This window comes from Trachypithecus francoisi, unplaced genomic scaffold (assembly GCF_009764315.1).
Source record: "Trachypithecus francoisi isolate TF-2019V2 unplaced genomic scaffold, Tfra_2.0 Lachesis_group12, whole genome shotgun sequence".
Lineage (NCBI taxonomy): Eukaryota > Metazoa > Chordata > Mammalia > Primates > Cercopithecidae > Trachypithecus > Trachypithecus francoisi.
Window position 1 is genome coordinate 81091898 of NW_022681457.1, and position 21022 is coordinate 81112919.

The window sequence follows — 21022 nt, forward strand, 5'->3', positions numbered from 1 at the left end:
AAGAGGGGACAGCTCACCCATAGCTGCTCAATGGTGCCGTTTCCTTTGCAAAAGACAAACGGCGTGAACAGGCAAATACTGTGATGCACATCTCTAGAAAAAGACTTGAAAAAGAGTCAGAGATAGGGACTAAGAAGTGCATGAAAGTGCGCTTGCAGCGCGCGCGCACACACACAATATCCAACCACAAAGTACAATAAATGACTTGCTGCTTAGGTGTGCAACAATGAGCAGCGAAGGCACAGATTTTGAAGGCTATTGGAAAACACGAGGAAATGCTCACAAAGTAATATTCCATGAAAAAGGGCTATAAAACCTCATATCCCGAATGATCAGAATTTCCAAAGAAAAAAACTGCATATTTTAAAATTTGGACGGGAAAGCTAACAGGCTAGTGGTGTGATAACTGGTGGTATAAAAATGCTTCTTTATTTGGTTACACAGCTTTCAAATGTTGCTTAACGAACAGATAGCATTTTTATAAAGAGAGGAAAGACTCAGTATTAAAGTGCACGTCCTACCATTGCAACCTGGCCCTCGGGCAGCCAGCTCTCTCTTGCCCCGCGTCCGGCTTTCAGGTCCGGGAGCCCGACCTCCCCACCTTCTCCCCGCGCGGGCCCCGCTCCTTTTCCGGCTGCCCTCGCCCCGCCCCTTCGCCTCTCCCCGCGATCCCTCTCTCGCTCACGGAAGGCGCTTTTCGCGAAGGCCCGGATTTTTACAGCACTTCGCTTTTATAACCCCGAAGAGTGCACGTTTGTTCGCAGGGCCAGGAAGGAGAGCCCCGCCCCGCCCCGCCCGCCGCCTTCGGAGCCCTCGGACGCTGCCCGGCCCGGCCTCCCCAGGCATGGCGCCGCTGCGCTTCTCCGCCAATCTGTCCTGGCTATTCCCCGAGCTCCTCGGCCTCCCCGCGCGGCTGCGGGCCGCGGGCAGCTCGGGATTCGAGGCTGTCGAAGTGGCCTGGCCTTACGCGGAGCCGCCTGAGGTGCTGGCGCGCGCCGCGCGAGAAGCGGGGCTGCGGCTTGTGCTGATCAACACGCCCCCGGGTGCGCCGCGGGCCGGGAGGCTGGTGGGGGGCGGGGCGCGGGCAGGGGAGTGCCCGAGTCGGGGGCTGAGGTCCGTTCTCTCTGCAGGAGACCAAGAGAAAGGGGAAATGGGGCTGGGGGCCGTCCCCGGGAGACAGGCGGCCTTCCGACAGGGGCTGGAGCAGGCCGTGCGATACGCCAAGGCCCTGGGCTGTCCCAGGTACCCCGCCTCCACCTGAAGCCCCACCCCTCTGTGACCCATGACCCTGCCGCAGGTTCAGGGAGTCGAAGACCTGAGGTCTGAGACGCTCAGAAGTCTGAGCCACTGGCCTATCTCCGCCTCTGCGGTCCTGGTCCTTTGTAAATTGCCTTTTATATTTTATCTGTCCTGTGCCAGTCTGTTTGCCACTCTTTCATGCTCACCCCATGCTGGGATCCCATGCTGGGGGCTCAGTCTGCCTAGGAAGATAGGAGAGTAAATATATGCAGTGATCCATTTGAGGACAGGCCTATTCCAGGAAGCTGTGGGAGCAGGGGTAAGCACCTAACCCTGTCTGGATCAGAGAAAGCTGCTTACAGGTAGTGATGCTTGGACTGTCTTCAAGGAGTGGGCATTGCTTGATGGGCAGAAGGTAAAGTATTCCCGGCAAGGGTGCTGTGGCAAGAGGCAGCCTGGTGTGTTCAGCAGCGTTCCTAAGGCTGGACATGTATGTAGCCTGTTGGGGTGGGGAGGCCTAGAATGTCTGTTCAGAGCTGGATGTGGCTGATAAGATCAGGGGATGATGGGAGGAGGTGGACGGCTCAAATGGGGCTGATCAAATGTCAAATCCTGCAGAGGCCAAACAGGCTCAGAAAGAATTAGCAAGAGGGGATCACTACTGGTCAATGGTGGGGGCAGAAAAAAGATGGGAAGAGTCTAAGTAGTAGATGCAAGGAGAGGAAGTAGAGACAGCAGCACGGAATACCTGAGAAGGGCAAGCAAGGGTCAGGATAATTTTTAAAGGTGAGGATTTAGCAGGTTATAGGTTGAGGAGGAGGACCGAGGGAAGGAAAGGTGGAAAGTACTGGAGGCAGGGGGCGGTGGGTGGACGCTGAGGTGTCTGGGAAAGGGCTTCCCCTAGGCCATCACTGAAGTGTCTCTGAAAAGTGCTGGGATGCCTGGGCATTGTGGCTCGGGTGCCATGGACTGGAGACCTGGGGAGACAGGCAAGGGCCGGCAGGGAATCCTGGAAGAGGTGCAGCGAGCCAAGGGAGGCAAGGCCTCCAGTCCATCTTCCTCACAGGATCCACCTGATGGCTGGCCGAGTACCCCAGGGAGCTGATCGAATAGCAGTCAAAGCTGAGATGGAGATCGTTTTTCTGGAGAATCTGAGGCATGCAGCTGGGGTTTTGGCTCAGGTGAGAAAGGTGGAAACACACATGTACTTACACGTCTTTGTGGGTGTGCGGAGGAGGGGGTGCACAGTGGGGACAGCACGTGAGGCTGCCAGCCTAGGTCAGAGGGACAGGTGAGGGCCTTGACCAGTGACTGATGGGGGACAAACTTGGGAAGGAGCTCTATTCACAGCACCCGACATGCTGCTAGGAGGACCTCGTGGGACTGCTGGAGCCCATCAATACCCGCATCACTGACCCCCAGTACTTCCTGGACACGCCCCAGCAGGGTATGACCCCAGCCCTGTCTCCTTCTGTCCCTTTTTGATTCCTGTGTTCTCCTCGAGGCTCACGGCCCCCTCTCCCTGGCTTCTCTTACAGCGGCAGCCATCTTACAGAAGGTCGGAAGACCCAACCTCCAATTACAAATGGTAAGTGGAAGAAAGGGGGTACTTCGAAGACCGGAAGGAGGGTGGGGCCTGCGGGGTCTCGGACTGTAGTATCCTCTTCCCCAGGACATATTCCACTGGCAGATCATGGATGGGAACCTAACAGGAAACATCCGGGAGTTCCTACCCATTGTTGGTGAGAGGAGCTTCCTTTGCCCTCCCACCTTTTCAATCCTCACATCTGTTCTTCAGGCCCTGGCAGGAGCCTGGACCCCACATTTGTCCACATCTGTCCCCAGGGCATGTGCAGGTGGCACAGGTCCCAGGCCGAGGGGAGCCCAGCAGCCCCGGAGAGCTGAATTTCCCCTATCTGTTTCAACTGCTGGAAGATGAAGGCTACAAAGGCTTTGTGGGCTGCGAGTATCAGCCTCGAGGTGAGGGGTGGCCCTGGGGAAGGGAGCTCTGGAGGGACTGGACAGGGGCTGTTTTCTCCTTGTCGGCTGAGATGCCGAGGCCTCCCTCTCCCTACAGGAGACACAGTAGAGGGCTTGAGTTGGCTACGTTCATACTGGGATAGGCGGGGCCACCCAGAGGTGGCCAGCGAGGGCCTGCACACCACCCACATGCCTCTAGACAGCAAGTGAGATCCCATCTTCTCCTCTGCATTAAAGACGACCCGCTGAACATTGTCTTATGTCTCTGTTATGGGGTGGGGGGACACATAGTGTCTAACACTTCAGTTTCTCTGTTGCTTCCCTCCCATTGAGAAGCCAGTGCCAGGGTTGCTGTGGAGATGGGAGAGCTTCTGAGCCTACCTTCTCATGAAAGGATGAGAATCCCAGGGTCTGAGAGCAAAGGGACTTGACAGTGGCCACAGGTGTTTCAAAGGCAAAGCTGGGATTGGAACCCAGGTGTCATCTCAATGGGAATGTCCAGCAGTGATGTCCAAGTGGGAAGTGAAGACCCGAGGGCTCAAGGGACACAGGTGGCTGACCGTGGTCAAAGGCTGGGGGGCAGGATCAGGTAGAGGAGCTCTAGGGGGGTTTTGCCACCTCGTGTGAACTCCCGAGACTCTACCAGGTGGGCAGAAAGGAGTACCCCAGAAGGGCCCAAGGGGTCCTTGGGGTTGACCTGACCCTCTGAAGTCCTGGATGGGTCACTGGCTGTGGGTGTTTGAGGAGGGCAGTTCTCTGCCGCCAGGCTGGGTCAGCAGACCCCCAAGACATAGTTACAAAGCCTTTGGTGTCACTCAGTGTCTGGCTTGCCGTGGGGCCCAGAAGGGCTGGTCAGTCCTGCCTCTGGTGGGCAATCTTGTAGAGCCATGATCCGAGGAACAGTGACATGCAGTGGTCCAGTCCACTCCCTCAGAGGAGGCGGGTCCAGAGGGTGAAACAGGCTGTGTTGATGACAGACTCCAAGTGGTGGTAGGTGGAGACTAGTTGGGCAGGGGGGCTCTCGCTGTCCTGGGGCTGTACTGGGAAGGGCTCTCGGAAAACCACTGTCAGAGACTGTGGGGAACATGGTGGGGGTGCGCTGGTGAGAGGAGGGCATGGGTGGGGACAGGAGGCAGGGCTCAGAAAGGGTGGGCACCCCAACCCAGCAGGCTCCATACATTTGGGGTACAGCCTTCCACAAGGCTGACACAAAGCCCCCGACTTGTTCTCACCGTCTTTCCTAAGTGGGAGTCCAGAAACACCAGCACAAAGCAGTCAGTGAACTTCTGATTCAGCACAACCTGCAGTGAAAAGATGACAAGGGGACTGAGGTCTCTCTTCCCCGAGGTGACACAGACCCTTCCACAGGGCATCCTGAGGTGAAGGGAGGATGAGGAGAGGCCTACTTCCATCTCCACGCCTCACCCCGTCTGTACCCCGAGGTCACATAGAACCATGTCTCCAAATTGAGCCTCAGTCCTCATCCTCACTGGCTTGCCGGTCAGCCCATCTGAGCTGCGTCAGAATGAGGGGTAACAGTTGATCCTGGAGGCCCCACACAGAGCCTGGTACACTGAAGCCAATCAGTGGAGAGTGCTGTACCCCTGGCACAACCTCCTTGCCTCCTGTCCTGGGACTCCTCTCTGACCACCCCTGGGATTGTCCTGTCCCCTTATGTCTGTCTGCTCCCTAACACTCTGCTTGGTGATCCACCCCGGGATGATTTGCTCTCCCAAGGCTTCAGTTACCACTTGTTCACAGAGCTGCTGCCTACGACTCTCCTGAGCTTGAATCCCTGGTACCCACAAACCTTGCAGACAGTGAAGGGCCTTATGGACCCCAGACTCAGCTTCCCCCAGGTTGGACTTGTCACCCTTCCCCAAAACCCACTCCTGCTCCAGCCTTCCCACCACCCACAGGGGCACCCCCCTCTATTCACAACCGGTGACACTACTGCAGCCTCATCCTAACTGACCTTGGCTTCTCTGGGAGACCCTTCCTGCACCCTGAAATGAATCCTCTGCACAAGCGCTGTGCTGCAGGACCCCTCACCTGGCTCCACCTCCTACTTTCTCACTGGAATCTTCTCTCGTAATGCCTCCTCTCTTGAACCTCAGCTCTGGCCGGGCCCATCTCTGTGGGCTCCTTAATGCCCCATGCTCCACCACCACAGCTCTCTACCTGTCCTTTACAGCAGCGCTTTCAAACTTCAGTGTGCACACAAATCAACTGGGGAGACTGGCAACCTGCAGATCCCAAGTCAGCAGTCTCAGATGTGGCCGGAGAGCCTACGTTTCAGCAAGCTCCCAGGTGCTGCGGCTGCTGGTCTGTGGACCACACTTTGAGTAACAACGCTTTAAAGCCCACGGAGTCCTTTCTGGGGCTCCAGCCTACTGACGAAGTTCTGAGAGCTCCTTGGGTTGTCAGTTCCAGAGCCTGGCCCTCAGGATCTCAAGCCAAGGCTTGTATTCTTGGTGTGTCTTTGAGGGCAGAGCTGCTCAGAGAATCACGTACTATAGCTCGACGCCAGGTACTGGAAGGGTTTTACGTGTATCTGTGGAGTCCCATTCTGTCTAGGCCTCCAGAGCAGAGCTTGTTTGGTCAGGCTGAGGGGCGCATCTGTCTGGTGAGGATTTCTGCTATGTTTCCCTTTTCAGAGTAAGCTCAAGGGGACTTACCAGGTACTGAGTTCCCAAGTCTGGGCTTTGGAAATGGCGACAACTCTGGGGGAAGCGGCTTAGGAGAACTTTGATCAGGCTCTGGTACCAGGAGACTGTCATGGATAGGAAGCAGTCCTGGGGGAGGAGCCACAGGCCTGAGTCTTCTGTGCCAGTCACCTCAGATTCCTGTGCTCTCTGCCCTGGCTGCCAGTGGAATTCCTGGCATCTTTCCCAGCTCTTTTGGGAGCCCACAGTCCCTTACCAGCTGGGGGTCGATGTCCCCAATGGATTTGGTATGGACTGCTTCTAGGAGCTCCTCTAGCTCTGCCAGAGCCAGGCGCCCCCCTAGCCGCAGTCGATCAGGCCCTGGTGGCTCCAGCAAGAAGAGGCGCTTCCAAAGGGTGTCCCGACGGCAGTGCCCTCCAGCCAGCCGTACCAGCTGAGCCAGTCGTGCCCGTGCCATGCCCACCTCTGCAGCCAGTGGTGGGAACAGAGGAGCCGGTCCTGGCGCTAGAACGAGCCCTGAGGCCTCCCCAGGGCTGCCAGCTGAACTCCCAGGAGCCTCTGGCTCAGGGGGCAGTCTGGGTGGCTTCCGGAAGCGGCGCATGTCAGCAGTGAGCCTGGGGAAGAGCTCTCGCTGGCTGGTGAGCACCACGAAGAACTGTAGCCTGGGGTGGGAAGCAGGGCAGGAGAGTGGTGGTCATAGCAAGAGACACACAGGGCAGGGCGGAGCAGGCTGGGAAATGGGCGTGTTCAAGGTAGGGATCTGCTGACCGCAGAACGTGCCGCTCAGCCTCTCCTTGCTCCTCAAAGGGTGCAGCACAGTGACAGACAAGCAGAGACACATCAAAGTCATCCTGGTGGCGAAGTCCCTCAGAATCCAGGTAGGAGCCAGAGCTGTGAAGGACAGGTTGGGGAGATGTCAACTCTGGTGTTCTAATGAAACAAACCTCACCCTGCCCAAGAAAACACGGGTCTCCCTACTGCAAGTATGTCCCAGCCCCAGCTCCTGCAGCGTGCATGCTGGATGCCCCTCCCAGCCTTACCTGTGCCATGCCGACACCAGGGCATACTCATTGTGTTCTGGGCCCCCTGGCCGGGCCATTCGCAATGGCTTCATGTGATAAGAGCTGGCATGGTCAGCCACGTAGTTGTACAGCTGGTGGGCAGCGATGAGTGGTGTGGGGAGCTCCAATGTCCCTGAGGGGTAAGTAACAGGAGACAGCAGACACTAAGCCTAGGACAGACACACTGATCTGGTGGGGCACAGGGATGGGAGTCTTTAAAGCTCTGACTGGCAGGTAGAGTGGGTCTGCTTTCCTTAGGAGCTCCTGCATTCCTGTGGAACACTGAGATGGGATGAAAGTAACTCAGAGGACAGGGAACATGTGACATGGGGTCCAAACTCTGGTAAGAAAGACACAGGACAGAAACATGGGGACATGATATGTGTGACATGAGGTAATTAACAACATGGGACCACCTGTCCAGGGAGGTGGTTCCACCAGCCCTGACCTGGAGGCACCTGTGGCCTGTTCTTTTTTGGGTTCACTGGCTTGCCCTTGGGCACTGACCTTGGTAAATGTGATTGCGGCCGAAGTGGGGTCCGTCGGGGTGGTGGGCCAGGAAGTGTCGCAGGAAGGTGGTGAGGTGGTAGCCGTGCCGCAGCACCAGGTGGGCGCCTAGCACGTGCTGGTGCACAAGGCGCAGATGGAAGTCATAGCTGAACGAGTGCACGTGCATCAGGTCCCGCACCTTGTCACACTCCTCTGTGAACAGCATAGACAGCTGGGGAGGCAGCAGCAGGAGACAGGGTTAGGGTGTGGCTGCACTGGCTGCCCAATACATGTTTCCCTCCTTCCGCGGGAAGAAGTGCAATCTTTCCTCTGCGGCTGTGGCCCAGTGGAATGCCCTCTGCCAGAATGGTTTCTGTGGGAAGGCCTCCTCATTCTAGCCTCCCTTTTTCATACTGTATTGTAACTACTTCCATGAAACTAGGGCCATTTTGAGAAACTGGGCCATTTTGCTGTATCCCAGATTCCACTAGGGTCTGCCACAGACCCTAGATGACTACAGGCCAGACCAGGCACTGTGCTGCCTCAGGGCTACAGCTGAACACACTTTGGATGACCGACGGGGTCAGCCTGGTAGTGAGTGCAGCTCACCAGAATGAGCACTGACCTAGCCAGGCCACAGCACTGGATCAGTCACTAGGCCAGCCTGCCCACTGCATTACTCTACTGCCCAGCAAATGGGACATGGAGCTATGCTGCCCACAGGACACTGGGGTGCACTGACTGTGCCTACACCTCATCCACATACCTGTGAGTTGACAGCCTGCCCCATTGGGATTCGGGAACATTCCAGGGCAAACTGTTTGACACAGAAGTAACAGCCCTGGAGGGAAGGTGAAGATGAGATCAGGAAGGCAAGAGACAGGTGGGTCTGGCTCTCTCCACTCAGTGCTCCTCCTGCTTACCTGGAATGTCAGTTCCATGAGGATGATGCCCCCAGGCAGTGCCCGCTGCAGGTGGTAGGTGGTTACTGGAGAGCTAGTACTCTGAAGAAAGGAAAAACGGGGCAAGGATTGGGGACTCACTAGCCTCGAATCAGTAGGGTGGAAGTCCCTTGGACCCTGACTTTAATGGTGTCAGTCTGGGATCAGTGACCTCGGTACATCACTCAGGGTCAATGACCTCAGGCCGTGGGAAAGTAATTCAGCATCAGTAACTTTACCATTATATGACAAGTTACCTTGGGGCTCCCATCAGTCTTGGTTTTAGGGCAGGAGAAGGAGCCTCGACCCTCTGTTCCAAGGATAGCCATGGCCCGTGGCCGGCTGGTGCTGCAGAAAAGGAGGAGGGATAAGAGGATGAGGCAGGCAAGTGGCGTGCAGTCACAGTGATCAGACCCAGAATCCGTTTTACATGGAATCATTTTGCAGGGGAGGAAACAGGCCCACAAAGGTGCCACTGTGAGTGGCAAGGCTGGGCCTGGAGTCCAGGTCTAGACTGCAGGGCCGGGCTTTCTCCACAGCAGCTGCTGCTTCAAGGGAGGCAAAAACAGTGCTCAGTAGGGAGGTGGAGTCTAAGCCTCTCTGCTACTGAGAGGGTGCGTGCTAGGCAGGAGAGAGAAGGGGGAGGGTGATGCATGTCTACGATTTGATTAGGAAAATTCAAGGAGATGCTTGATGCCTGGTTAGGTACCTTCCTCTGAGAGGGAAAAGCTGCTGTCTTTTGATTGGGGGATGGCAGTTCCAGGCTTTAAGAGGCATATTGCTCATCACAGTTTAGTGCAAAGGATAGGGGAGAAGGGAAGCATGGGAAGGACTGGGAAGAAAGGACAGAACAGAAGGGGTCAGGGGACCCACTCATGCCAAGGGGCTATAGAATGCCAGAATTCTTGCTGGGGGTCAAAACCTCTGGTGGAAAAAGTGTCCCATTTAAACCTCAAGGAAACTGGGACAAGACTTAGTGATTGTTAAAGATTGGTGGGAAGGGAAGGCCTGGCTTTAAATTTTGCTGCAGAAACAGTTTTTTTTTTTTTAACTCAGTGTCTTGTTTTAAAAAGGAATTCAGATTTCGGGGGAAGAGCGTAACTGATGGCAAGTGTGCAAATTAAAGTCCTTTAGAGAAGCTCCTAGAGCTGGGAACTGTCAAGGCAGCAAGCTGTGCAGCTCCTCCCCAGGGTTGGAGGGGCCAGCCTGGCCTCTGAGATGGGATCACAGGAGAGGCAGGCACGCCTTCTCTTCCTAATGCCTGGAAGAGAGGGAAACCTGGGTAGTGGAGAGCTGGGCACAGAAACATGGGAGAGTTAGAACTGGCTTTCTGGACTACTGGCTTGAAAAGGTTCTAACTGAAAACAGAAGGAGAACATACCTTGATAAACTCACAAATCTGGAAACACAAAAGTAGCTGTGTGTAAGGTGAACAGCTCATTTTTCGCATACAGCTACTGGGAAAGGGCAGGGAACACAGAATCTGGAGAGGAACATACAGCACGGGCCACAACCATGGGAATCTGAGATTTAATGGTGGATGAAAAGGTGGCTGCAGAGTTGTCCCTGCGCTCAGGGGAAATGGAGGTGGTGACAGAGGGGCTGCCTACTTCCCAAGACTCAGACCTGTCAGTACTGGCCAGTGGGTGAACATGACCAAGAACAGACCGAGAACAGTGATGCAAGTAGGCCTAGCATAGAGGTCCTTGGTGAGAAAAGGACTTCCCTGGGCCAAGAACCACATCAAATCTCAGGAGAGGTCAGTGGGATGATCAGGACAGGAATCATTAAGGCCTAGATCCAGAGGCTTAGGAGTATGTACAGGATTCACATGTGCAGGCCGGACGTAATGGCTCACACCTATAATCCTAGCACTTTGGGAGGCTGAGGTGGGCAGACTGCCTGAGTTGAGGAGTTCAAGACCAGCTTAGGCAACATGGTGACACCCCATCACTACTAAAATACAAAAAATTAGCCAGGCAGGGTGGTGTGCACCTGTAATCCCAGCTACTTGGCAGACTGAGGCACAAGAATTGCTCAAACCCAGGAGGTGGAGGTTGCAGTGAGCCGAGATCGCGCCACTGTACTCCAGCCTAGGCGACGGAGCGAGATTCCGTCTCCAAAAAAAATTCACATGGGGGGATGTATGCAAGCGTGTAAGTGTACAAGATATGTGTGGGCATGAGCTTTGTGAGAATGGACACAGTTCTGTGTACAAGTGTCATCATGAGTTCCACAAAGCATACAAGGTCTGCAGGACACGTCCGAGGGCTGTGTGAAAGTATCCAAAACCCTCACACGTGTGCGAGCCTGGTGGGATGAACATGCACGGGCCCAGCCCGAGTTGTCAACATAGGACCTTGTAAAAGGAAGAAGGGCCTGTGGGGCCTCACTTGCAGTGCAGGAGGAGAAGACAGAAGGGAAAGCAGGGACAGGCTCACCTGCGGGCAGGTGAGGGGGGCCGCAGTGGTACCAGCACAAAACCTATGCTCTGCAGATACTGCACATATTGCTGCAGGAAAGCCAAGCTCAGCTCCTTCAGCCAAGGCTCCTCACGGGCTCCCGGGGGCGACACATCCAAGGATTCACAGCTTGTGGGGGCCTCTCGGCTTCCAGACCCTGACTCAGGGCGATGGCGCCGCTGTGAGAGTAAAGATCAAGGAAGATTCTCCCCACCGTCAACCATCCTGCTGGGGATGGAAGAGGGGGGTCACTGTGGGGTAAGCAAAGGTCTCCTAGAAGTCTGGGAGTCAGCCTCACCTGCCCCTCAGGGAGTCCAGAGGTCTCTGGGGGCCCATGCAGCCAGGCAGCTGGGTCGAAGAGCATGGCTGTTGCACAGTAATGCACCAGGCGGGATGACTGCTTCAGGGTCTCCAGCTCTCCAGCCTGGGGAAACAGGGCAGTGAGCATGGAGCAGTGACGGGGCAGGATCACAGATCCTCGAGGAAGATGCAAGCTGGGTCACTCACACTGATGGGCATGGTGGCTGGAGTAGAACGCTGCTGCCAGGTTACAAACAGGTTTTCCATCTTCATCTGGCGCTCCAGCTCTGAGGGTTGAAGGCATTAATAGTAGCCCCAAGCATTGTCACCCGCTTCCTCCCAGACTCTACAGATTTCCTGTCCCCGCTACCTGTCCCAGTACCCTCACCTCTGCGCTCTGCCATCTTGATCTCTAGGAACTGTTGTCCATGGTAGGTGACAGGATCAGGAGGTCTGGGCACAGGACCAAGTATGGAGCTGGGGCGGGCAGCCGTGATATCCCTTAGGGCCTCGTCAAAGGGGAATGTGTCCAGGGGAAGGGGACCCCCACCACGAGAGGACCCACTCAGCCGGCCCTGCTCACGGCTCAGCGGGGGACTTGCACTCCGGATGAGGGTCTCCACTTCCATGGTTGGCAGCAGGAATGGGTTTGGCTCCTGAGAGACGGAGCATTGCAATGGGTTCACAGCCTTTGCCCTCGGACCCTCTCTCTCATCCCATGGCTTCCTCTCTCAGACTCTCCCTCCCCACTACCTCCGCCCTCAGTCTGTCCCATCTTTCCAGCTTCTGAGCTGGTTTTTCCTTTAACTGACCCCTCAGTAGCCAAAACTATAGGAAGAGCCAGAGCAGCAGGTACCTTTTCGTCTCGCACGGGGAAGTCCAACTGGCCATAATGATGGAAGAGTCCAAGCTTCTGGCTGAGTAAGCAGAAGATGAGATGGGCTCGTGCATTCTGCCACTGCACCAGGCGAACCAGTGCTCGGCCCAATGCTGCCCCCAGGTCTGGAGCCCAGTTGTAGGTCAGCAGCTGTAGCTGGAGGTCGGGGTTCAGGGTCAGTGGGATTATGGAACCCCTCTTCCCACCCTGTCCCTGGCCCCATATCTACCTTCTTGTCCACGACCTCCAGTAGCAAGAGCCTCTGCCGGGGAGCATTTCGTCCTGAGCTCCCATCACCTCCTGGCTCGAAGCGCTGCATGGCTTTGGCAGCTACAGGGTGGGGGAGGGGCACAACAGGGGCCTGGGAACAGATCCCCCTTGATCCTACCCTCCCCTCTGCAAGGCTGGAGACCCCACCAGTTACTCTTAGCCTACCCCCACAGGCCATGCCCTCACCCTGCTGTGTTGGTCTCCTCCACTGCAAGAAGTTCCTTCCCAGAAGCAGCAGACGCCGCTCAGCTGCAGGGCGGGGAGACGGGCCCAGTTGCCCAGGGGAACAAGGGCTGAAGATCTCTGGCTCCGAACCCCTATTGAAAGGGAGGGCAGACAGAAAGGCCATCTATGACACCACTCCCTGGCCTAGTCTTCACCTCCCTGGGCCTTGTTTCCACCTCTCCTAGCTCAGTTTCCTCAGGTTTGGCTTCCTATAGGCCCAGCTTTTAGCAAGTTTAGGGGAGTTCCCTTCAATTCTATAGGATCTACACTCACAAACGCTGCTCAAAGATGCGGACACTGGTGTCTCCAGCCATTGAGGTGACTAGTGCGGTGAACTCAGACAGGATGGATGGAAGGAGGAACCGGGACACCATGTGGGTGGAGCTTCTGGACACTGAGGCACAACCTGGGAGGCAGAGGAGTCACTATGGAGCTGCAGGATGGAGACCAGGCTGGGGTTGAGGGATGGGAGGGGAGGCTGGGGTCTCACCAATCTGAACCATAAACTCCATCCAGCGCCGAGCAGCATGGGCAAACACAGGATGAAGGGTCCCCACCTCACCCTCTTCTAGCTGTGTGGTCCGGCGTCTGAAAGACAGTGGGAGTAAGAGCCTCATGTCCATACATGACACTTGTATGTTTATACAGACCACGGCCCATCTGTGACTTCACACCCATACTCTCCCAGGGCACAATACCACCACACACACACCTTTGTCTCTGGGCTCCAGAATCTGAGCCCGGTGCCCGCTCAGCTCCACCGGGAGTCCGAACACTCTCGGTTTTGTGACGCCTCCGGCCCCGAGTGTCTTCTGGCCGATCCAGGACAATGTCATCAGTTGTTTTGGGGGAACCCAAATCCCCACATTCTGTTTTACTCTGGGGGCAATGCAGTGAATGAGGAAGGGCTACTGGGAAGAGGAAAGGTGTGGGATGGAGGCACTATGGAACAGCAGTGAGCTAGGAGGATTCAGAGGTCTGGGTTCAGACCCTAGCTTCCCCAAGGGCAGGCTAAGGAGCCCTGGGCAGGTTACTTAACTTTCCTGAGCCTCACCTTCCTCACTGTAAAAGCTCTACTTATCTTGCAAGCTGTCCTGAGGATCCGACAAGAAAAATGGAAGTGAAGGTACATAGTAAGTTAAGGCTCCCTCTACATCAGTGAGAACTGCCACATTCTGCAAACTCTAGTCCAAAAGACAGAGCAGTTTTTGTTTTGTTTTTTTAAGAGAGTGTTTCTGTGTTGCCCAGGCTGGAGTGCAGTGGCCATTAACAGGCATGATCACAACGTACTACAGCCTTGAACTCTTGGCCTGAAGTAAAATCCTCCTACTTCATCCTCCTGAGGAGCTGGGACTAAAGGTACATGCCATGGTGTCTGGCAGGACAGAGCAGTTTTATATGGAAGGAGACTGTGGCAAGGCCTATAGGGGACTGGGAGGCAGGAGGGAGTGTAAGAGGAGCTAGGAGGCAGGCAGAAAGGTAGATGCCCACTTCACCACTTCCTCCCATTACCAGCATATCCCAGAAGCTACGCCGGCCAGCTTTGCTGGGTGGAGTCACAGGCTCCCCAGGGACAGGGGCAGGGGGAAAGGTGCTAGCTCGGCCTGCAGAGCTCTTAGTTTCCAACGATCCGTTCCTGAGACTTCCTGTGGACACCAGATATTACAGACACCCATCACTGATCATCAATCCCCCATTCCAGAAAACTGAATCTCAAGACTGGTATGACAGTGACCTGCCTCCTCCTCTACCTGTCAGTGAATGACAGTATATACAACTGATAGTGTGCAGCCGCATGTGTTAGTATGAAGTGAGCTTCTGATGCAACAGCCCTGTCTAAGTGGGTGAGCAGCTGCAGCCATTCACTGCTGCCAGTGTAGCACCTGGATGATGCACAGACAAGCTCATGGACAACTGTAAGTAAGTGATTCTGATGTAGTAGTTTTCTGTAATGCTTCCCCTAAACCCCATCTTTGTACCCTCACCTGCCACACTGTCTTGCCTGGATCTGTGACATTCTCTGGACCCCAAGGACCTCTTGACTTGCGTACCTGGGGGTGTGTCCTCTGTACATAGTGAAGCTGGTAGCAGCTGAAGCTCGATGATGGCATCGGCCAGGGCCTGGCGAGCTGCTCCTCGGAACTTCTCCTCCAGCTGCACAATACTGATGTTCCCCTTTTCCCACACATCCAGTCGAAGCCGTGGGGCCCCATTCTGAGCTGGAAGGAGAACAGGGGACCCTAGATCCCCCTCTACTCACCACCCTTACCTCCCACAGCAATAACTGAACACCTCATCCTCTGACCAAGCTGTCCCACCTGAAGAACCGTCCACAACAACCGGGCAGCGGATGACCTGGGTCAGTTGCTCAAATTCCTCCTCTCGCAGTGGGTCTGGGGGTCCCGGAGAGGAGGGGGGCCACAACGCCACTGACAAGGGGGCCCCTCCTTCATCCACAAAGGCTAGAGTGATGCAGGCAACCCCTGGGTAGAAATCCATAGGAAGGTTCAGCTGTGGGACTTGCAGACCACCCCTCCCAAGACCCTCCACTCAGCTGCAAGCCTGGGAAAGGTCCTCTCAGCAACAGGATGACAAAAGGCTTTCCCTCACCTGGTGGTGCCACAGGCCCGTGCCCTGCACCATACCTTTGCCCCCAGTGCCCTGTCCACCAGGCTTGTTATACAAGTAGATGTCCAAGTCAGGGAGGCCACCCTGTGGTGGGAGTGGATGCTGGGGAAAGAACAGCCACAGAGCACTAAGACCAAGCAAATGGACAAAACCCTCAGGGATGGGTGCCCACAGTGGGGAACATGGTGCAGGTAGACATGGGAGCACGAGAAGACACAGGTGGGTAATAATGGTCCCCAGGGGGCACGGGTATACCCAGGTCCATGGACAAAGGTACATATAGTGGTATCTGTAGGAAAGAGTCAGTAAGGGTGTGCGTGGGGCAGGCGGCAGGGGTGCACATGAGTGTGGAGAGAGATGAGTGCAATCTCACTTGGAAGTGGTTCCGGCTGTTGCTGTCTGTGTACTTGGGAGAGTGCAGGAAGATGAGCAAGTTCTGCCGTAGGTACCACGCCAGGGCTGGAAGCCAGGGCCTGCAGGACGTGGGTAGGGCCAGATGCAGCACCTCTGAGGGGAGACTTCCAGGGGGCTGGATGAACTGCAGAGTGGGAAGAAGAGGGCAGAGCTGAATGCAGAAGTTCCAGCCTAGACTGTCCCAGCACCTGTGGCTGAGTCTGGGAAGGATGCTGGTGCCTGGAGGGGAGCTGACCTCCACATCAGCTGGTGTTAGCTTGCAGTTCCGAACAAGCATGACTGTGATGACGTCCAATGTGGCCTCATCCAGGCGCCGACACAGAACTCGCACGAGCTCATCCGTGATCTCAGGACCTTGACACAGCCATGGTGGGAAGGTGGGGACACTGGTAGAGGAACCAGCTACCTCCATAGCAACCCTAAGATGCCAAACTCAAACAATTCCCTGTATATTAGAGGCAGTGTTACGAATGCTGGCTCTGGAGGTAGCCAGCACTAGGTTCCAATTCTGCCAAGCTACTCACTATGCGACTGTGGATACTTTTTGAGTTTTACTCTCAAAACCTCAGTGCCTTCATCCATAAAATAAAAATTATAATAGCATCATCCTCATAAGTTTGTTGCAAGAATTACACTAGAAGTTATGTAACAGTCTCAGCCCAAGACCAGCATGTTAACTGAGCTATAAATATTAGCTGGAAAATCCAGTTGCCTACTGAACACCTCGGGCAAAATATATCACAAATAACCATCCTCTTAACCCCGAACCCAGTCTGGTATCAAGCCGGTGGCACCACCAGTTCTCCAGTCACCCCAGCTCCTCTTCCCCTAGCTGCGCCTCAATCAACTGCAGTCCTATCCCAAAACATGGCGGAAGCCAGTCCCTTCCCATGCAGCTCCTGCTTGTGGAAAGCCCTGAGCACAGCAGGAACTAGAGGAGGGGCCCAAGGCGGAGTAATACGAGGTTCTAAGAGAAGTTCCAGAGGGTCTGGAGCCTCCAGCTAATATTTATGGCTCACTTAATATGTGCCAGGTCTTGGGCTGCAACTGTTACATAACTTCAGTGTAATGCTTGCAAGGTTCTAAGAGAAGTCCCAGAGGGTTCTGGAGCCTCATGTGGCCACTCCCCTACCCCCTCCTCAGACCTTACCTGCCTGCCCAACACCATGGACCAGCAGCTGGATATGTCTGTCCACTTGGCCCACAGGACGAGCAGCATCTGAACTGCGGCTGGAGGCCATGTCTAAGGGAGAACGAGGACCCTACAGAGAAAACTGTGGTCAGGGTCCTGGCTCCAGAGAGCAAAGTGCAAGGGGCACACAGGGGCATCAGGCAGTGGGAGTGATACATGCCGAGGCTTCCTCAGAGTAGATGGGCTCTTGGCTTCGGGACAGAGCGAGGGAAGGGGGCAACGCATCCCCTTTCCATGGTCGGTCACTGCAGGATGTCTCCAGGAGCCTGGGAGAGAGCAGCATGTCTTTGGACATGCCTCCTCCCATGCCATCCTTAACTCATGCCCCTACCCACCTTCCAAGGGCCACGTACCGAAGATAGTACACAGCCTTCGTTGCTCGTTCCTGATAAACAAACATGTTTTTCCGGTTCACCACAGAGAAGGCATTGAGCACAGAGCGCAGGGCCTGGATGGCTGGGGAAGTAACATGGGCTCAGGAAACTGCCTTTTCCAGATCCTTCCAATGCTCACCTGCCCTGTCATGCCAATCACATACCCCGAGAGACCCCCATGCTGGGTCCCATTTTGAGGCGTGAATGGACTCGGATCACAGTTCCCCACACAACATCACAGGAGAAATGGCCAGGGACAAACTGCATTGTGGCTGCCAGGTACCCTCGGGGTGCACAGCTCTCATCAGCAGCATAATCTGGGGGAAGGGGAGCAGGGATTAGAAATGGGACACGCCACCCTCTGCCCTCCACAGACTTCTCAGCTGGGAACTGGTATACTTGCCCTCTCATCCAGACCTGTCCCTGATTACTGCAGATAAATGATGATCATTTTGGGTAACACAACAGGGCCAGGCAGACACGTGTCCTTAGGAACACAGGTCATAGCACAAAGGTTTCTAGAAGTATCTAAAGGAGACTTAGAAAAGGAGCTAAGGAGAGGTAACAAGGCAGACAAAGCATGAGGAAATCCTCAAGATCATGCCAAGAGATTCTGACCCTGTCATAATATGTGTCAGTAGCACTGTAGCACTATGTCCTCCGGGGAGTTCCAACAGTAACCTCATTAAAACCAAAAGGGTATGGCTGCTTATGCACGCCAGCTGCAGAGGAGGGATAAACTGTGTCCTGGGCTTTAGAGGACAGAAGCGCCAACAAACCCAAAGGGTAGTGTGGCAGTACACAGGAGCCCATGGCCACAGTACAATGCCTCCTTTGACCCTTTTCAGGTTTCCAGGGAGCCTTGCGGTGGATCAAAGTGGCAGTTTTGCTCTCAGAGAAGCTGCTGTCAAGTGTGAACAGCACACAGGCTACCCAGGAGGCTGCAGTTTCTGTGTAGAGGCAGAGGCTCTGGAACGGAATGCTGGTTGCTAAGGGTTTCAGGGGAAAATTCTGGAGAGACTAAAATGAGGAAGGGCTGTGTCTGGGTTCTGACTGGTCTTACATCTCAGGCTGCCGGAAGTCATTTTGAAGTAAAAGTGTTCGCCTGTCCTAGCGCATCTTCAATTTGCAGAAGATGCCTTCGAAACCATGGGAGTCCACTAATTATGGGGACTCTGCTTTGATAAGGAGGAGATCCCAGCATATGCTGAGAGATGCACTCTCCTGCAGATGTCAGAAACATTTGTCTACAGACTTGCTGAGAATGTTAAAAATAATGAGTAGTCTGATTTTACTTTTAAACCAGAGAAGAACTGCAAAGGAATGTTATGGTTCAGCTTTTCCTCTATCCGTTTGTGTGAGAGGTTATCAGGAGTAAGAGAAGGGAGAAGTGTTGAGACTTCAGTTACTATCTCGAATGGATTATCGTGTTCCCTTACCATGATCGGAAATCCCAAAGCAGTCCTGTGGCTGCCTGTCTGGAGGAACAGCCAATTAGAAGGCCAATTCTACTGGCCTTCAGGCTCCTCCCCTCTGGATTTCTCTTACATGGGAACTGGCCTGCTTGTCCTCACTCCCCCAAACTCTTCATTCCTGTCTACTTCCCTGCCAGGGAAAGACGGTCATTCTGGGTAACGAGACAGGGCCAGGCAGAGGCAGGCTCTTAGGAAGACGGATCATGGCCTGATGCCCCTTCAATGATCTCTTCTGTATTCTTCAACCTCTCCCTCTCCACTGGCTCTTTCCCTATAGAATATAAACACGCTCAAGTCTCTACTTTATTTTAAAGCTCCTTCCTTGCCCCCATCTTCCTTTAGTTACTGCCGTATCTATTTTGTCTTCACTGCCAAGCTACTTGCAAGAGTAGTTATTCTCTGCCCCACCTATCACCCTCTTTCACTTTCAATTTCATCTGCTTTCTATTCCCATCTCTCTACTGAAAGTACTTCCATGAAAATCACTGACGTTCATCAGCCATGACGTTCAGCAGCCAAGTCCAGTGATCCTTTCCTGTCCCATCCTTCTTGCTCTCTCTCTAGTACCTGGCACTGATGACCAAGTAATGAGGACTCTGCCCTCAGCTTTCACCAGAGTATTCAGTAAAAAAGGGCAGCAGCACTGCCTTGTGATGGAGGCTTGTGGGTGGGATCTCACCATCACTGGGCAGTGGTGCCCGCTGACGGGAGTGGAAGGGAGTCTCGCTGCGCCACAGATCTTCTTCACTCTCGGCCACCAGAAGAGAGTTACACACGTGGCTGTCATGAAGGTCTTGAAGAAGCAGTCGCTGGGAGAAGGAGCACGAGGTCAGGGAACGGAAGTATCTCCTCCTAAGTGGGTGGTGGTGGTCAGGGGTGATCAAATGCCAGAGAGAATGACCACTATCACTGGGGATTGGAGGTCAACAAGAGTATCAGTCATCACTGAGAGGTCAGAGCTCAGGCCTCTGAGAGTGATTCTCAGTCAGGGACACTTGCCCCTTTAGCGCCAGAATCTGTTCACCATCCTTCGGGTCTCAGCTTAAAAATCACTTCCTCTAAGAAGCTTCCCTTGATACTTCAGATGGTCAGATTCCTGTTACATGCTTTCATAGCAGCTTCTACTGTTCCTTCTAGGATTCTTCACAATTGTAATTGAAATAAGTTGTGTAATTCAGTTGTTCAACTGTCCCCTATTCTACACAAACTCCACAGAGTTACAGCGTCCCTCTGTCTGGGTCACTGGTATATCACTAATGCTAGCACAGTGCAATGAGAGGGAGTATCTCATAGTTACTGGGATGGTTTGAGAGAGTAACCCACTGTTACTGGGGGTGGGTTGTGGAGCACTTCCAAGGTTGTAGGGAGCTGGGGGAGAAACAGCATCCTACTAACTGGGGGAGTCAAAGACTTTCCATAATTATTGATTCTGAAATGGACCAATAGCCTCTGAAAATCAAGTTCTTAGAAATTTGGTTCTCATCTCTTCTGTCTCAGGGCCTGGAGAGTCCTGCCCCTTACCTGGTTGACCTCCCTGCAGATTTCCCCAACTCGCCTCACCAGGAGCTGCTGCAGGTGGCGACACTCAGTGCCTGTCCCCCCATCCTCCCGAATCAGGCTCCTGGGAAGGAAGGATAATCTGACCAGAACTGCAGTGAGGAGTTATATGTAATGGCATGATACGTATATATGACATAACTGCAGTTATACGTATCACGAAGGGGAGGGAAAGTCATGGAGGTGGGGCCAAGGGAAACCATGAAAAGGGAGCAGGCTTGGACAGAGGTAAACTTGGTGGGAAATGGAAGAGATGGAATTCTCAAGAGCAGTTCTGGATGCCGAGGCTCCACACTTGCTTCACCAGCTCCCATACGGGCATCACACTGAGGCTCCTTTATGCTATGCACCTCTTCTTTCTTCTCAAGTCTTCGTCAGAATGGTGGTTTTCCTTTCTTCTCAACCCCATCTTACCCTGCACATCCCACCCACCTCTGAGATGACAGCGGTAGTAAACCGATGCCTATGCAGGAATCCTGGCTTTGTCACTTACTATGGCCTTGGGCAAGTATTTAACTGACCTGTGCTTCAGTTTCTTCACCCAAATGATAAGGATATTAATACGCCATAGGGTTGTTATGTAGATAAATGAGTGGATTCATGTAAGCACCAGAACAGTGCCTACCACACAGTATGCACCTGATAAATATTAGCTATTATGTCTTATTATTATTATTTTTTTGAGATAGTGTCTTGCTCTGTTGCCCTGGCTGGAGTGGAGTGGCACAATCTCATTCACTGCAACCTCCACCTCCCAGGTTCAAGATTCTTCTGCCTCAGCCTCCCAATTAGCTGGGACTACAGGCGCCTGCCACCACGCCCAACTAATTTTTGTATTTTTAATGGAGACAGGGTTTCACCATGTTGGCCAG

General features: G+C 54.2%; 2 protein-coding genes across 11 annotated transcripts in view; one reads left to right on the forward strand and one right to left on the reverse strand.

The window, feature by feature from the left end:
• Positions 1 to 412: 412 nt before the first annotated feature.
• On the forward strand, positions 413 to 3474 carry HYI (hydroxypyruvate isomerase (putative)). 2 transcript variants are annotated; one of them, XM_033226776.1, is made up of 8 exons: positions 413 to 1043; positions 1131 to 1242; positions 2306 to 2420; positions 2608 to 2686; positions 2778 to 2827; positions 2912 to 2981; positions 3085 to 3219; positions 3317 to 3469. In XM_033226776.1, the coding sequence occupies exons 1-8, from the start codon at positions 845 to 847 to the stop codon at positions 3427 to 3429; spliced, it is 873 nt and encodes a 290-aa protein (XP_033082667.1). In that variant the 5' UTR covers positions 413 to 844; the 3' UTR covers positions 3430 to 3469. The 2 variants fall into 2 exon arrangements, with proteins under 2 accessions (XP_033082667.1, XP_033082666.1); XM_033226775.1 differs by having other exon boundaries at positions 3085 to 3474.
• SZT2 (SZT2 subunit of KICSTOR complex) overlaps positions 3466 to 21022 on the reverse strand; it is a 68386-nt gene continuing 50829 nt past the window's right edge. For 6 of the 9 annotated variants that reach the window (XM_033226766.1, XM_033226773.1, XM_033226772.1 and 3 more), the window contains 32 exons: positions 20115 to 20214; positions 19273 to 19402; positions 17283 to 17435; positions 17098 to 17200; positions 16905 to 17010; positions 16703 to 16814; positions 15788 to 15906; positions 15512 to 15676; positions 15156 to 15240; positions 14829 to 14993; positions 14562 to 14729; positions 14023 to 14156; positions 13223 to 13389; positions 13001 to 13098; positions 12784 to 12916; positions 12472 to 12602; positions 12245 to 12345; positions 11995 to 12171; positions 11527 to 11794; positions 11346 to 11425; positions 11137 to 11262; positions 10818 to 11017; positions 8634 to 8724; positions 8359 to 8439; positions 8202 to 8276; positions 7454 to 7667; positions 6926 to 7079; positions 6654 to 6776; positions 6142 to 6547; positions 5898 to 6014; positions 4452 to 4520; positions 3470 to 4293 (listed from right to left, as the gene is read on the reverse strand). In XM_033226766.1, the coding sequence (XP_033082657.1) occupies positions 4150 to 4293; positions 4452 to 4520; positions 5898 to 6014; positions 6142 to 6547; positions 6654 to 6776; positions 6926 to 7079; positions 7454 to 7667; positions 8202 to 8276; positions 8359 to 8439; positions 8634 to 8724; positions 10818 to 11017; positions 11137 to 11262; positions 11346 to 11425; positions 11527 to 11794; positions 11995 to 12171; positions 12245 to 12345; positions 12472 to 12602; positions 12784 to 12916; positions 13001 to 13098; positions 13223 to 13389; positions 14023 to 14156; positions 14562 to 14729; positions 14829 to 14993; positions 15156 to 15240; positions 15512 to 15676; positions 15788 to 15906; positions 16703 to 16814; positions 16905 to 17010; positions 17098 to 17200; positions 17283 to 17435; positions 19273 to 19402; positions 20115 to 20214 (4495 nt within the window). In that variant the 3' untranslated portion in view covers positions 3470 to 4149. Of the gene's footprint in view, positions 4294 to 4451; positions 4521 to 5897; positions 6015 to 6141; positions 6548 to 6653; positions 6777 to 6925; positions 7080 to 7453; positions 7668 to 8201; positions 8277 to 8358; positions 8440 to 8633; positions 8725 to 10817; positions 11018 to 11136; positions 11263 to 11345; positions 11426 to 11526; positions 11795 to 11994; positions 12172 to 12244; positions 12346 to 12471; positions 12603 to 12783; positions 12917 to 13000; positions 13099 to 13222; positions 13390 to 14022; positions 14157 to 14561; positions 14730 to 14828; positions 14994 to 15155; positions 15241 to 15511; positions 15677 to 15787; positions 15907 to 16702; positions 16815 to 16904; positions 17011 to 17097; positions 17201 to 17282; positions 17436 to 19272; positions 19403 to 20114; positions 20215 to 21022 lie in introns of all 9 variants that reach the window. The other 3 variants (XM_033226771.1, XM_033226770.1, XM_033226767.1) reach the window with 3 other exon arrangements.

Coding starts and splice junctions, on each gene's coding strand:
- HYI (XM_033226775.1), top strand. CDS start 845: ATGGCGCCGCTGCGCTTCTCCGCCAATCTGTCCTGGCTATTCCCCGAG. Junction 1,044..1,130: donor GCTGATCAACACGCCCCCGG/GTGCGCCGCGGG, acceptor TTCTCTCTGCAG/GAGACCAAGAGAAAGGGGAA. Junction 2,982..3,084: donor GGAGTTCCTACCCATTGTTG/GTGAGAGGAGCT, acceptor ATCTGTCCCCAG/GGCATGTGCAGGTGGCACAG.